This window comes from Myotis brandtii, unplaced genomic scaffold (genome assembly GCF_000412655.1).
Source record: "Myotis brandtii unplaced genomic scaffold, ASM41265v1 scaffold359, whole genome shotgun sequence".
Taxonomy (NCBI): domain Eukaryota; kingdom Metazoa; phylum Chordata; class Mammalia; order Chiroptera; family Vespertilionidae; genus Myotis; species Myotis brandtii.
This window is the reverse complement of record NW_005363802.1, coordinates 67,044-83,210: the sequence shown is the minus strand read 5'-3', so window position 1 is coordinate 83,210 and position 16,167 is coordinate 67,044. Positions and strand designations below refer to the sequence as shown.

Sequence of the window (16,167 nt, the reverse complement as noted above, 5' to 3'; positions counted from 1 at the left end):
CAGTGTGTTAGAACAAGCCAGAATGCCTTTTGTCACTTTCCCTTCTTCCTGTGCACTGCCCTACATCTGTCTCTGGGTACAATTCCTTAGTTACCTCTAAAAAGATACGTTCCACATCTTCAGTCAACTGGTTGCGACTATAGTTATAGCCATCTTCCCCCTCAGTTTCATAATCTCCTCTCCAATAATCCCCATAGTCCTCGTAATCTGTTTAGAACACAAGGGAAAGAAAGAGTAAAAGCACAATATGTATGTATTAGCCTTGTCTGGAGGCTAAAAAAATCCAAAGATATGTCACATTTTTTACTGCCCTTCTAAATATCAACTCAAAGGAATGTAGATGAATAATGACACTAGCTAATGTCTGTTAAGCACTTGCTCTGTGCCAGAAATTTAACTGCATTATCTCATCTAATAAACTCAAATACTCTACAAGATTGACATTATTATAATCCCCACTGTGCAGATTAACAGCCTGTTTTTAGATGATTAAATCATTTGTCCAAGGTTGCACACAACTAGTAAGGGGCAGAGGCACACTCCTACTTTCCTAACCCTGGGTCTCTACTCTCTCCATAGATCAGTTTGCATCTTTAGCTTTAAAATATGTGATTGCATCTGCATTTTTAAATTCCCATTTTGTTCAAGGCCATATATTTTAAAATCCAACCCAACTCATCTTAGTCATTGCCACGGTGGGCCTATATTTATTTTCAAATTATATGTTTAAACAGTATATCTCTGTACATTTTATGTAGTATCTCATCATCAGGAAACATGAGCTTGTGCTAGGTTATTAGCTAATAAAGTTTTCAAATGTATATTAATATTTTTTATTTTTACAGGCACATTGGCAATGAATGATCAGGAAGATGAGGAGAGAAATAAATATTTGGATGGAAGGATATGGTGATAAGTTACTGTCTCCAGCTTACCTACAGCTTGATAATATGAGTTTATGTATCAGTGAAAGATATCTGGAAACCACAGATGAAAAAATTTTTCCTTGCCCAACCCCAATAAAGTTATTCATAATGCCATGGCTTCAGCTCATTACCCAGGCAGGAGAGCAAGTTAAGAAAGATGGGAATTCCTCCCCATGTTAAGATTTTTATGACCACATGATTTGAGTTATGATTACAACTGCAGAAAGTAATGAGTTTCCAGCCTAAATTAATCTGATTTTTTTCTTTCTGTGACACCACCCTGAGGTAAACACACAAACAACTTTTGAGAATAAACTGTAGCTAGATGGGAGTTAGGTGAGAGACTGTCTCTGTTTCTCATTCATTCTGAGAAATAGAATTCCTACTTAATCCCCAGACAACCTTAGGAACCTTGGGGGCACCTTCCCAGATAACTGATTTGTTTGAGGCCCTGTATTTGAGCTCTTTAACTGTAGAATGTCAATTCACCTTTCCTTATTCCCTAGTAGTTTCTTCTTTGAGACAGGCAACATGAATTATTCAACAGAAGGTCATTAATTTAGGGATATACCTTATATCAAAGGGCAGCCTTGGTAATCCATGAGGAAAAAAAAAAACCCATGGCCTCAAAGACCTCTACAGACCAGCAAACTTACTGTTTCCTCTTGCCATCTCATTTTTCAGGTCCACATACTCTTCATATAATGGCCTCAGCTGCTTGCCGACCTCAGACCTCCAGCCTTCCCAAACCCAGAGCCTTTGATTGTAATCTTTGCTCTTCTCCATTATGTCTTCCAAGCCTGTTATTGCAAAGCACCCAAAGAAAAATAAACTTGCATTTGTAAAATTTGTATTTGTAAACAATTACATGAACTTTCAAGAATTAAAATTAAGGCTGGCAGACATAAGGCCATCCTATATAATAAAAGGGTAATATGCAAATTGACCCTAACAGCAAAATGACTGGGAATGACTGGTCACTATGACACACACTGACCACCAGGGGGCAAATGCTCAATGCAGGAGATGCCCCCTGGTGGTCAGTGCACTCCCACAGGGGGAGCTCTGCTCAGCCACAAGCCGGCTGATGGCTGCCAGCAAAGCGGTGGTGGTGGGAGCCTCTCCCGCCTCCTCAGCAGCACTAAGGATGTCCGACTGCAGCTTAGGCCTGCTCCCTGCTGGCAAGTGGACATCCCCCAAGGGCTCCCGAGCTGCCAGAGGGCTGTCTGACTGCCAGCTTGGGCCTGATCCCCTGGGGAACGGGCCTAAGCCAGCAGGTGGACATCCCCCGAGGAGTCCCAGACTGCGAGAGGGCACAGGCTGGGCTGAGGAACGCCCCCCCCCCCAAGTGCACAAATTTCTGTGCACCGGGCCTCTAGTAAAGTTATAAAATGAAATATCATGATTCACTAATTTCCTCATCCTTATTATAGTTCCAAAATATTTGAGGAGAAAATAAACCACTGACATCATTTAACTGCTAACTTAATTAAGTTACTTGAATGTGACAGAGTTTACAAATGTAGTTTTATTAAGTGCTAAGTTTGTCTATGTGCTGAATCACATATTTGGAATCTTCTCACCTTTGGATATTCCGTGTGAAAGGCATAATGCCATTATCTAACATCAATTTCATTTTTAAAACTTGGGGGAAAAGTGAATATCATAATCACTGCTCAAAATTAATAGCTTACCTGCAAGTGTGAAGCACTCCTGTGGATTATTTGGGTTACAAACTTTTCCAGTACTGTAGATGGTGCTCATTGTAGTTAGAATTGTGTTCAACTGCAAATTAAAGATAATAAACACTGTTAAAATGAGAAATATGGAAAATAAAAGGCTAATGTAAAGATGTCCTTTTAGCCATGTGATTTTTTTTATTACTCCAAATACAGCAGTTCACAAGTTCTTTGCCAAGTATCTTCCTTTATGTAGGGCAGGAATATCTCAGTCAAATCTCCTCACCATCAGTTATCAATGGAGCTTTATAAACATGTAATAAATATTTGTGAAGTGATTAAAATGAACAGATCTACTAAAATCCAAAAAACATTTCTCACCTTCGTATGTACGAAGTGCAATTGTTGTTACATTCCGCATTCACTGAGTGCACATTTATTGAACATCTACTATGTTCTACACTCTGCCAATTCTGTCATGAACAAGTCACTGGTCCTTAAGGACCCCACAGTCATGGGATAATGAGGGAGCCATGACATCAATAATTATATAACAGAGTGATACGGGCTGTCACCAAAAAATAATGTGGGAGTATGAGGAGGAGATTCAGGAATGGCTTCAAAGAGGAAGGCAAATTAGAGCTATGTCTTGGAAAAGAAGCAGAAATTGGTCAAGTAGAAAAGAGAGATGGAGGGAAGAGCCTAAAAGGTGAAAGGAGGTTGGGAAAGACATGGCCTTTTCAGGGAGTGATGACATGTTGAAGGAAACTAGAATAGCAGTGCAGGTTGAAGGAAGTGGAGGACGTGGGAATGGAGAGATAAGCAGGAGCCAGATTATGAGGAACCTTTTATGTCATACTGAAAAGTTTAAACTGTACCCTGTAGTTAGAGTTTAAAGGAGAGTAGACATAATAGAGTAAAGCAGTGCTACTCAAAATATGGTCCATGAATCAATGCAAGTCAGCAAATGGTTTGTTTCCATTATGTGATAAGTACAGTAAATGAGAGAATAAATGTTTATAAACTTTTAAGACCATTTAATGTTTCCATGACATCTAGGCATGTGATGGATTGGTAATAAAAGAAGATGAGAAGGGGGAAGGGAGGAAGGGAGAGAGGGCTGGTTCTCTCCCACAGATGATTTAAGAAACACCAGATGAAATACCCTGTTTCCCCTTTTCCTATTTCCCGCTTCCATTATTCTTTCATTCTGCTACAAGAGTCGCTATTCTAAGACATAAAATAGATTCCATGCCTAAAACTTCAACAAGATCCCATAGTCCAAAGGAATCAACCCAAATTCCTTACCATGGCACGAAACCCCTCATGGTCTCTATCTGCCTGCTTTTTCAACCTCTCCCTTCTTCCTCTTCATTGAATTTATGCATCTTTGAGTCCCCCCTCTCCCCAAACACTTCAAGCTCTTACATGCATTTCAATGCTTTTCAATCCTGGCTGCACATTAGAAGTATCTGGATCTTTGAAAAATAGAATGTCCGGTTCCAACTAGAATAGACCAGATCAATGGGCAAAGTTTCACATGGTATCTTTGTGGGAAAGATGGGGAAGCATGGAATGTACAAGATAATGTGGATTAACACCTAGTTAGTAAGTAAATCCAAAGAATGCAAAATAATAAATATCAACTTGTAAGAAGATAAGGACCATATGGTTTCATCTTTCTTCTTCTCATGCATTTTTTTTTCTTTTTATAGATGCAGATTAAAACACAGAGTTCCAGAGGAAAAACAACTAAGATAGAAGACTTTGATGTTAAATAGCCAAATATTTCAATAGATTAGATGAAGGGTCTATAAACTATGATCTGCAGACCAAATCCTATCTGCTTCTTATTTTTGTAAAGTTTTATTGGAACACGGCAACGCCTATTTGTTTCTGCATTAGTTATGGATGATTTCCCACTATAACAGCATACTTGACTTATTGTGACAGAGACAATACAGCCCACAAAACCTAAAATATTTGCTATCTTTACCTTTATATAAAAGTTTGTTGACTCCTGGGCAAAAGAGATGGAATGAAACAGGGGTGAATATAGGCTTTCTCAAATTTACACAAACTAGCCACCTAAGAATAGAATTTTAAAAGGTATCCCTTCAGAACATTTAGAGACTTCATTGACAGTGACATTGATATGAGTCAAACATGGAATTTGTCAAAAAACAACAACACACAATCAAACAACAAGACCTAATACTAGTATAGTCCTAGATTGTCTTAGTAGATGTAGAGCACAAGGTGCAAAATGTTACATTGCTGCTCACCTCTGTGCAGACCAGAACCAACTCAGAGTGCTATGTTTAGCTTAGAGAGAAAAGGACTCAACTAGTTAAAAAAATATTAGCAGTCTTCATTTATTTAAAGACTATTATAAGAAAGAGCAATTTGGATTTAGAAGGCAGAACAGAGTGGAGGTAAATCCCCTACCACTCAATGGAGTGAGTACCATTCCATCAATTAGAGGAAACCATACGTAAAACTGATGTCTTGGAAAGAGGTGAATCACCCATCCCTAAAGCAGTTTGAGCTGAGGTTCTTAGCCACTTGTTAAAGAGGTTGCAGAGGAGAGTCAAGAATGAAAGGAGAAAAGAATTAGACTTCAATATGAGGTTTCTTAAGCTTGGCACTATTGACATTTTAGACGAGATAATTCTTTGTTGTTTGGGGATGTCTTGTGCATTGCAGAATGTTTAGCAGCCTCCCTGCCCACTGGATGTCAATATCATCTCTGCCAAATTGTGACCACCAGAAATGTCTCCAGATATTTTTAAATGTCCCTGGGAGGCAAAAATCACCCCCAATTGTGAACCATGGACATAGACTAAGTGCGTTATTCAGGCTGCCTGGTCCTCAGGAAGGCAACCTCTGTTTAGGGTGTCCATATACACTACAGTTCCCAAACAATCCCAGTTTAACTCTGTGTCCTAACATAATTATACATGTCTTCTTTCACTCTCAAAAAGATGATTCTAGTTTGGATGATAAATTATGTGGTCGCCCCACTTAAGCCCAGAGCTCTTTTTAATGTCAGCATGCTACTCTTTGCAGATAAAGAAAGCAGCCATGGGTGATATTAATGTGTTTTTTGTGGGTTTTTTCTTTATTGATTAAGGTATTACATATGTGTCCTTAATGTTTACTATTCCCCAATATTTCAACTCTTGAGATCAATGCTAGAATGTTCACATACTCGTTTGCTCTTGTCTGCTGAGAGCACTGATGACCCATTCTGCTGAAGGACCTGCAATTGACGCTTGATTGTAAGATTCTGAATTTCTTGTAGTGGATAAGTTTGGGCAAGCTTGGACTGTTGTTCATAAAAGGCAGACCACTTGCTGTCGGCTTCATTCTGAAATGACAAAAATATAAAATTAAAGTCGGAATGACACTACTTGAACAGATAGAATAGAAGATATGGTCCAAAAAACATCTGGTGGAACATCTAATATTTCCTAAGTGTTTTAGTTCTCTACTTTGCGGAAGGTCGAGGCTTAGGTTAAGAGTGACCAGGCCACTCCTGCTCACTCTCTCTTTTTGGCCCACTGCCTAGTTTTCCCAAGAGTCCTATCCCTAGAACTGGAAGTAAATTCTCACAGATGATTCACATTGTAGGACCCTGGAATTTATAGCCTTAGCACTGTGACATGTGTGAGTTTATCAGGATTCAAGGGTGAATGTTCAAAAGGGAGAGCTTAGTAGAGCTTAGCATGGATTTAATGTGAATATAGCATCTCATGACTGTGGGAACCATGAGAAATGAGCACTAGTTTGCAGTAAGCTCCATAGTGTCATGGCTTACCAGATATTGTGATCTTAAATTATGTTCCCCAAAGAAGGTTGTCCAGAATATGGCCATTTGGTAGCCATGATGATTTTTTACCATCAAATACCATCAAAAGAAACCAACAAGCACATGATGATGCCAGGACTCACTTCTCCCCCATCTTGAACATCAGCAGGCAAATGGACTCCTACAGACTTCTCTAGTGCAGTCTTCTCTCAATGCAAAAATTTCCATTTATCAGACTAAAGTGAGCAATTACTTTGTACATTGTACTTCTCTGGACCATATAAAAGTGGTAGCATATGAGGCAAGCAAGAACTCCATTCTTCGACTAGCTGTGTGACCTTGGGCAGATTACTTAGCCTCTCTGAGCTGCAGTTACCTTATCTGTAAAATTAGAGTAATAATAAAACTTACTTCAAAGGATTGTTTTAAGGGTAAGAAGAATGAACAAATAAGAAAATGCTTAGTAGAGTGCCCAATGCATCCTATGCATTCAAACAAAGTTTGCTATTTTTTTCTCTCTTTATTAAGGAAAGTTTCCTACTTTAGTACTTAATAGAAAAACATCCTTGTTCTTACATTGCTTGCAGTTTTATCTGATGGATAAGATATGCATCATGAATTTTTCATTAATGAGACATAACAGCATAAGATAATATATATAAACTATGAATAAGTCAAGCAATTTCAGTTATAGGAAAAGAGAGATTCATTCAGACAACTAGATTTGGCCAAGCCCTCATGGAGAAGGTGGGACCTAAAACAGACTTTAAAGTAGGTAGGAGTTGGATGTGTGTAAAGTACTTTGAAAAATAATTTACCTCATTTGATCTCCTTAACAATCCCATTAGATAGAAAACCATTCTGTATCCATTTTTCATGTGTGCATTAAGGGTCTGAGAGAAATAATAGTGGAGCTGGCAATCATCTGCCAGCACCTGAAACTTGGATCCTGTGGTGGACAGACTCTAAGATAATTCCCACGATCCCTACTTCCTGGTGGTACACATTTGTGTGATCTCCTCCCCTTGAGTGTGAGCAGGACCCGCTTCTAAGAAGTAGCATATACCAAAGAAGACAGGATGTACATGTTTATGTTATATAAGATTGTAATTTTTATCTGGCTGGAGGACTCTGTGTCCCTTGCTGATTTTGATGCAGCAAGATGCCATGTTGTGAACTATCCTGTGAAAATAACCACATGGCAAGGAATTAAGTATGGCCTCTGGCTGACATCCTGCAGGAAACTAAGGACTTCAGTTCAGCAGCATACAGCGATCTGAATGCTACCACTAACCATATTAGCTTGGATGCGATTCATCCCCTGTCAAGCCTCAGGTGAGACCACATCTCTAACCAGGACCTTGATGGCAACTAGAGGCTCAGGAGCAGAAGATACAGCTAAGCTTTTCCTGGACTTATGACTCAGAAGCTGTGAGTTAATAAATGTGTGTTGCTTTAAGCTGCTAAGCTTGTGGTAATTTTTTACACAATAGATAACTAATACAGATTCCAGGCATGACTGCACTTTTCAGGCCAAGTAATTTTACTTTTATCTTGTGAATACTAGGGAGTCACTTAGGGGTTCCAAGCAGGCATTTGACATGATGGAAGTGGTGCATGGAAGTGATAACAATGGATCAGACAAGAGGTGAAAAGGTGGCAGTAGAAATGGAAAATGATTTCTCTCTTTATTGAGCTCAAACAACCCCTCAGAAACTACTTCTCAATTAATCTTCACAAAAAATATTGTGAGGTAGTTATAATATCTCCATTTCACAAATGAGGGAAATGAGGCACAGAGTGGATAAGTAACTTTACCTAGGTCACACAACTAGTAATTGGAAGAACCAGGATGCCAACCCAGATATATTTACCTCTAAAGCTAATGCTCTCTAACCACTGACTTAGATTGCATTCAACACATACTAGTCTTCTAACATGCATGAGTTGGAAGGAGTGAGCTATAGAAAGAATAATTTTGTCTACAGCACAGACTCATTGATGCAACCCAGTACTCAATTCTCAATCCCTACCCTTATTCACCCAATCCAGAATGACTTACTGTCAAGCAAAATTTCTGGTAAAATTTTGATACTAAATGATAGGAATAATTTTATTCTCAATCAACTTTGAAAACAACTCACCATTTCCTGCACTATGCTAGTAGTGTAAATTCAACTTCTACACCAATTAAATAACTCACAGGTGAAACCTGAGTCTGATCAGGTATCTACATGAGGACTCTGACCACCATCTATTTTGTAAGTAAAAGTTTATTGTCACATATTCACACCCATTTATATATTGGCTATGGCTGCTTTCACACTACAATGGCAGAGTAGGATAAAGGTGGGAAAGCCCACAAGCCTGAAATATTTACTATCTGGGCTGCTACAGAAAAAGTGTTCTGATCTTTGACTTTGATCTATACACTTACAGGAAATACAGGGGACAAAAGAACATGTAAAGCAGCACTAAGAGTGCACAATCAGCAAACCCAGAAAGTGGAAGTTTCTATAGGACCAACAATTCAATTTCTCCACAAATAAATTGCAAAAAAAATGAGAGAGGGACTCTATAGATTAAAAAAGGCTTGAAGTACATCCATCAAAACTACTGAAAGGAAATAACCTAGCTGGATTCTGATTCAAATAAACTAGCTGAAAAATTTTTTAAAGGAGACAGTAGGGAACATTTGACTATTGACAAATTATATGATGATACTGAGGAATCATTGTTAAGTTTTTAGCATGGTAGTATTATTAAGATTGTTGCAAAAAATTCTTACTTTGAGAGTCACAAGTTGAAATACTTACACATAAAACTATATGGTGTTTGGGATTTCCTTCAAATAATTCAATAAATGTGGATCAGGGAGAAAAATAAAACAAGATTGGCCAAAGTGTTGATTGATAATTGGTGAAGCTGGGTGATGAGTATTAGGATATTCAATATACTAGTCTTTCTTCTTTCACGTTTCAAAAATTTTATAAAGATACATACAATGGAATGCTATTTGGCAATAAAAGGAACAAAGTAATATTACATGCTACAACATGCAAAGTAAAAGGAACCAGTCACAAAGACCACCTATTGTATGAATGTATTGATAGGAAGTGTTCAGAGCAGGTAAATCTGCAGAAACAGAAAGTAGATTAGCTTAGGGCTGGGGTGGAAGAAAGAGTGCTACTAGGCAAGTGGTTTCTTTTTGGAGTGGCTAAAATGTTCTAAAACTAGAGATGGTAATGATCGTGCAATTCTGTACATAAACTAAAAAGCATTGAATTGTATGCTTTAAATTGGTGAATTTTATGCTGCATAAGTTATATTGCAATAAAGTTGTTAAAGCCTGCAATAGTAAAAGCAAAGAAAAAAAAATCACCTCATTCTCTAATCAGGGGTCCTCAAACTTTTTAAACGGGGCCAGTTCACTGTCCCTCAGCCCGTTGGAGGGCGGGACTATAGTTTTAAAAAAAACTATGAACAAATTCCTATGCACACTGCACATATCTTATTTTGAAGTAAAAAAACAAAACGGGAACAAATACAATATTTGTATTTGCATGTGGCCCGCGGGCCGTAGTTTGAGGACCCCTGCTCTAAGTCCTATAACAAGATCTGAAATCCCCATGGAACTGCTCTAAACCAAAGGATTTAGCCAAATTAATGTAATGCTCTTTTACCCAGGTACCTGGTGCACACTAAGAAGCAGCAACAGTTACTCACCACCAGACTACCCTCCCTAGGTGTAGCTGCTGGTTACCTGGCATCCAGTCAGAGTGCTTAGAACAATGAATAATTGTGCCAAATTTAGGTGTATTTAACCATGTCATGTTGAGTTGCTCAAGCTTAATTTCACCAAAATTACATCACTGAACTGGGACATTATCAAGTTTTCATGACAAAAGGAAACTAGTAAGAGCAAGGCCTCTGATATATTTCACCAATGTTAATTGTCTACTGGAGGAATTTATCCATTCGAAAATTGTTATCTACTGAATTATCTTGACTGTACTCATCTACCCCCTTCCATTTCAAGAGACAAAGAAGTGACTCGCCCAAGGTTATCACAGCCAGCTCAGAAGAGTCATGTGAGCATCAGATTTCCTGAATTCCATTGTAGTTGCAGCACAATGATCTTTTTCCAACCTGTACCTGTGTGTAGGTATTTGTGCGTGTCAGGGAGGGCGGGACAGACTCATTGGAGATAGATGAAGTCGATATTCTCCTCTTGGGCACATAGTAGCAGTCTAAAATTCCCCTGTTCTAAGTTCACTGTGACGCCAGCCCTAAAGGCAGAGGAATCAAGGTTTAGGAATCAGAAATGCCTGAGAATTCTAGGGGACCCCAGAAACAAAGGGCTGAAGAAGCCCCAGAGAGTATCCAAAGGCTAACTATGGGCATCCTGCTCTCTCTTTACCGTTTCTTACAACTCCCCAAGAAATATTTATTAAGGGTTCTCTGAGACCTTTGAGGCTCCAAGAGGGCATTCTTCAACACCCACTTCAGCTGCTGGAGCAGCTTTAGTAGTTACTGACAATCACTGGAACAATGAACCAGGATGTCTCTGCCACAATAGAAAAAAAAAAACCCTTTTGATTTTATATGGACCCTATTTCAAAAATCAAAAAAAAAACCCTTTTGATTTTATATGGATCCTATTTCAAAAATCAAACCAACAATAAATTTACAAAAAAGGGACAGTGTAAAAAAAAGTACTATTATTTTACTCAGAAAATAATTACAGTTTAATTGTGAATACTCAGTCTCAAACATGAGAACTGTATTTGCTATAAAGGGGGCAATTTATTATATATTATATTACAAGTGTTTGATAATTTATTTTTACTGAATATCTGAACTATTTGGGAACCTGTTTTGAACCAAGCTTTTCTCCTTATCTCAATCTGATGGAATTCTCCTAAGTAGGGAGCATTTGGGACACTACACTGATCAAGTTTTGATGCCTTCTATTATTTTAAGGTATGTTTACACAACTTGATCTAAAAATCTACATGCTAGGTCAGATTCATAGACTGACAAACGCAATATTTTGACTCTGACATATGGCCCAAATTTCCCTTACCATAGTATCTATTGCTACAATAATACTACATAACAAAAAACCAAAAATCTCTAACGGTATAAGTGTATTTTTTTAGGTGCCTGGAATCACAGTAGTTGCCAGGCAGCTCTGCTGATATTGACTTGATTAGCTTACCACTTTGGGGGGGTTGGTTTCTGCTGGGACAACTACTTCATGTATCTCTCATTCTTTAGCTGGCTAGCCCAGGCATGTTTTCATAACAAAGGCAAAGGAGCAAAGGACAAGCCCCATCATTCAAGTCCATTCGAAGCCTCCACTTGCATCATGTCTGCTAACATCCCATTGATCTACTTAAGTGACATGATGAACACATTTACATCACTTTCCGTGGAATGGCACTGCAAAGTGACATACCCTTGGGCATTGATATAGGAAAGGGTAAAGAACTGGGTCCCTCAATGTACTTGACCATACTTCCTTACCCGGAGAGGATCTACAATCCTTACATTTGCTAAAATACTTCAAGAACCTATTTATAGTTTTCAATGTCTCACTTTTCTAGATTAAAGAATAGCCTCGTTTTCATATTACTCGGCAATAAAAAAAAGAAATCTTGCCATTCTCAATAATATGTGTGGACTTAGAGGATATTAAGTGAAATAAGTCAGACAGACAAAGACAAACACTGTATGATTTTACTTATATGTCAAATCTAAACAAAACAAAATAAAAACAGACCCAAAGATACAGAGAACAAGCTGATGTTTGCCGAAGGGGAGGGAGGTGGCAGGGAGGGGGGCTGAAAAAATGAATGGCCTAGTTTTACAAGTCTTACCAGTTTTACCACCTGTGATGTAAATAGCACTTCCTTCTATATGTTATAAATTTATCTCTTTTGAGCTTTTAAAAGTACCATGTTTTTAGCATGAAGAGATTTGGCCAATACAATTGTGAAAATGCTATCCTTTCTTGTTTCTCCTCAGACTAGTTTTTTTTTCTTTGTGAGTCAGGCTTTGTACAGCTAATTCTGCTTTCCCTCCTAATTCTTTCTGAACTCCTTAAATCATTCCAGTTGCTCTCTTTGGGGGAAAATTCTTCATTTCTAAAATGGCCACCAGCAGCATTTCTAAGCATCCTGCTCATCTTGGTACCTCTCATAGCACCTGCCGCAGTGCCTGTTTCATTAGGGCATATCAATATATATGTGATAAGAGAATAGAAGAAAGGGCCATTTCCCTCCCTGCCTATTGCTCCCCTCCCCAGGTAAACTCACACAGGTGCACCTAAGTGCACCCTTCACCACTGCTTGAGGAAGGAGATATTGAGCCCCTGCTTGCTTCTTGCATTCAAATATTTTCACTCTCCTTAAAGAGGCCCAAACTTTCTGCCGTTTGGTCACACTTCATGTTTATGTTCTTTCGTTTCTGGCCTTTGCTCTGATCAATACGTGCAATTCAAAATTAATAGCACTTAGTGATCCAGAGATGATTTCAGTAAACATCACTATATATCACTCTATAACAGGCCTTCTCAGTCTCTGGGCACTCAACAGAAGTGTTACAAGTCTCTTCAGTAATTTCAACTCCCTCTCACATTCATAACAATGGTATCTTATTTTTCCATGCTCACAAGCATCAAGTCCTATTCTGGTGGTTTTGTGTACTAATTCAGTCTTCTGAATGACCTTATAAGGCAAACATGAAGGTTATGTTATTTTTTACAGACAAAAAAAACCTAAGGTGCAGAGAGGTTAATTAACTAGTTCAAGTTCACTCAGCTAGAAAGTGGTGGAGCCAGGATCTGGAGTTTGACAGTCTGGTTCCAGAGCTCTTACGCATGATGCTGATACACCTTCATCACCACCTACTGGACCATTCAGCTGAACATGAAAACAAATACACAATACACTACAAGCACCTCCAACAGAAATCAAATAAAAAGTAAGAAAAGGGCAATGATGAAGAAATGAAAAAGAGGTATGACAAAAACATGAGATAAGAAAAACATCATCTTCTCTGACACAGTGGGCTGTCAAAACCTCCTGGATTTCTTTGAGCTTTAGAAAAAGAAAAATTAAAAAAACATTCTGTTTACAGATTTTAAATAAAATAGTAGGTATCAGATTTATTCTGTCCAGTGAATGGCAGTTATTTAATTTAAGCATACAAACTTACTAATTATTTGAAAAAATAAACTTATGAACTACATTTTTGAAGGAATGTATTGCTGTACAAGTGTCACAAAAATTTATTTCTTAAATAATGCTGCTCAATATCCAGCACTAAAAGTGGAAGGATACTTCTTTGGGATCTGTAAGAGAAGAAACCTTAAACCCGTATACTCATCTAACAAAACATCTTGCTTTCCCAGAGCATTCTGAGATTTGTCAGAACTGTTTTAATTGTATTTTTTCTTGGAGGGCTCTGGGTGGATTCTGTGACTTTTGCAAGTCCCTCGGAGAGAGCTCTGTGACAGCGAAGAAAGAAATTCCTAAGTCCAGCCTCACCCAACCAATTGTTAGATAATTACTATCTAGCTCTTTCACCAAGCCTCCAGGTGCATTTTTCAGTTAACATATTATTTTAGAGAGTCTCTAGATATTCCTGTTCACATCACTAACTTATGGCATTTCCATGAAATGCTTTGAAACCCTGACAATGATGACAATTATGGTAGCAACCTTATGAGGCATGTTCACTGTTTTCCGAGAATCTGAATTGAGACCAGTGAACTATTTTGTAACAATTTTCCAAATGAACCCCAAGTTCAATTAAGTTTAGTCATCTGGGACTTCAGAATCAGAAATACTGAAGCAAATATCCAACTTCCCAGCTCAGAGTATTTCTTTGATTTCCCCTTTCAGTTGTATGGGCAGTAATCTAACCTGTAAGAAGCAATAAATGCTCATATGAAGCCATGCACACTCACCATTTTTTGGACATTCTCGTCGGTAATATTGGTGTTATAATTCCAAGAAGCGAGTGCACTTTCATGAGACAGGTCTTCAGCTTTAGAGTTAAAATTCTCCAAAAATATCTTGGCCTTTTCCTCAGTGGAGGATTGAGCAGCAGCTACAGCAACAAGGCTGAGAAAGAGCCAGGAAGAGCCTGACATCTTTCCCTGTGCGCCAAGATCCCATTCACTGAAGAACTTTCCCTAGAGTAAAACCTCTTCATGAGTTTTTCTCTCTCATCAGCCTTTGAACTTGGGTTGGGCGCTGAGCGGGGAAGATAGAAAAAAAAAAGAAGAAACAGTAAACAATCTGATGAACCAATAGAAAGTTCATCCTAGAGAGGACAGATATGTACGCATATTTTAAAATGATTTTTAAAGTAAATCAAATAAACAAATGTTATTCATTAATCCCAGAGAATCATAGCTTTCCTAGCTTTTATGGCCAAATCAAAACTTGTACATTTGGTTAATAAGTTCCTAAAAAGCTGTTAAAAATACACTGAAGGTGTTATAATTTTACAGTGACCAAAGAAGCCTCGAATTAAGGATCATATAAGCAATATTTTACTTATCTGTTTTTCAGACAATTCCATTTAACAGTGAGTTATCCCTACTTTCTTTTTATTTCAAGCTTATATTCACAGAAACTATCTACTTGGGTAACATTTTCCCTTCCTAAATAAATGACGTAGCCCTCGTATTTATGAAATTCATTTCTTTCTGATACATTTTAAATTTCACAATCATTTTTCAAAATAATAAGACTACCTTCCACTCCACAGCTTGGAAAAATTTTAAAAGGTTTAGTTTCTATTTCTGAGATGACTATGGTAAACACTGGTTCTATGGCTGACTTCATTGTGTGCCTCCTTCCCTTTCACTTACCTGTTCAAACCTCAGGCAAAGTCACAAGGAAATGAGAATGCCTCTTCATGGTATGAAATTCAAGGAGTGTCCATGTCAAGCTCTGGTCATCTTTAGCCATAGGATCATGGCAATATAGAGTTCAAAGAAACTTCAGTAGTTACCCTGGTGAATCTTCAGGAGCCGAATCAGTGTCCTCATTCAGAAGGTGTAGGTATTCATGCCATAGATAAAAGAGAGGAGCCTCTTTAAATGGCAAGGCTTGTGGGTCTGGGTGACTGTGATTATGAAACCTTCACACAGGGGAAACATTTCTTCACCTAGAAAAACAAGTCTTCCAGGTCCAGGTGAAATTACAGTAATTAAGCCTGTAAAAAAGTTTTCATCTCTTCCCCTTACTCCAAAGCTGTACATATTACTGTAGAATAGGAAAAAAGAATTAAAAGCAAGTGTTTTCCATTATATTATGTCATTTAAGCATTACAAACAATCTAGAGGTAAATATTTTTATCACCATTATACAGATTATGAAACTGAGACCCAGAGAAGTTAAACAAATTGTCAAACCTCATTCACCTGATAAGTGATAGAGGCTGGATGTAAATGCAAGCAGCTTGATTCTAGAGTACAGGTCTTTAAGTTGCAGTCAGTCAAAGAGCAGTGATGGGGTGTAGATCAACACCAGCAGAGGGACAGTGCTGATGCTGTTTGTCTGTGAAAATCATGGATTTTGGTCCCACCACATCAAAAAGAGATTCTTACTGCCATTGATGTGACTCATCGTACACAAATCTTTTAAGAAGTTAAGGAGATGATAAATTTAAGTAATTACAACAAACTTTAAAGAAAGAAACAGGAGGGCGGGGGGGGGGGGGAACAGGAGAA

The 16,167-nt window shown here is 38.1% G+C and overlaps 1 protein-coding gene across 4 annotated transcripts in view; it reads right to left on the bottom strand.

The window, feature by feature from the left end:
- Window positions 1-15,616, bottom strand: part of ACE2 (angiotensin I converting enzyme 2) — a 41,245-nt gene extending 25,629 nt beyond the window's left edge. For all 4 annotated transcript variants that reach the window (XM_014544295.1, XM_014544294.1, XM_014544297.1 and 1 more), the window contains exons 1-6: window positions 15,304-15,616; window positions 14,392-14,680; window positions 5,817-5,975; window positions 2,621-2,711; window positions 1,583-1,726; window positions 95-207 (exon numbers count right to left, since the gene is read on the bottom strand). In XM_014544295.1, coding sequence (XP_014399781.1) covers window positions 95-207; window positions 1,583-1,726; window positions 2,621-2,711; window positions 5,817-5,975; window positions 14,392-14,577 — 693 coding nt within the window. In that variant the 5' untranslated portion in view covers window positions 14,578-14,680; window positions 15,304-15,616. The remainder of the gene's footprint in view (window positions 1-94; window positions 208-1,582; window positions 1,727-2,620; window positions 2,712-5,816; window positions 5,976-14,391; window positions 14,681-15,303) is intronic.
- Between the last annotated feature and the right edge of the window lie 551 nt (window positions 15,617-16,167).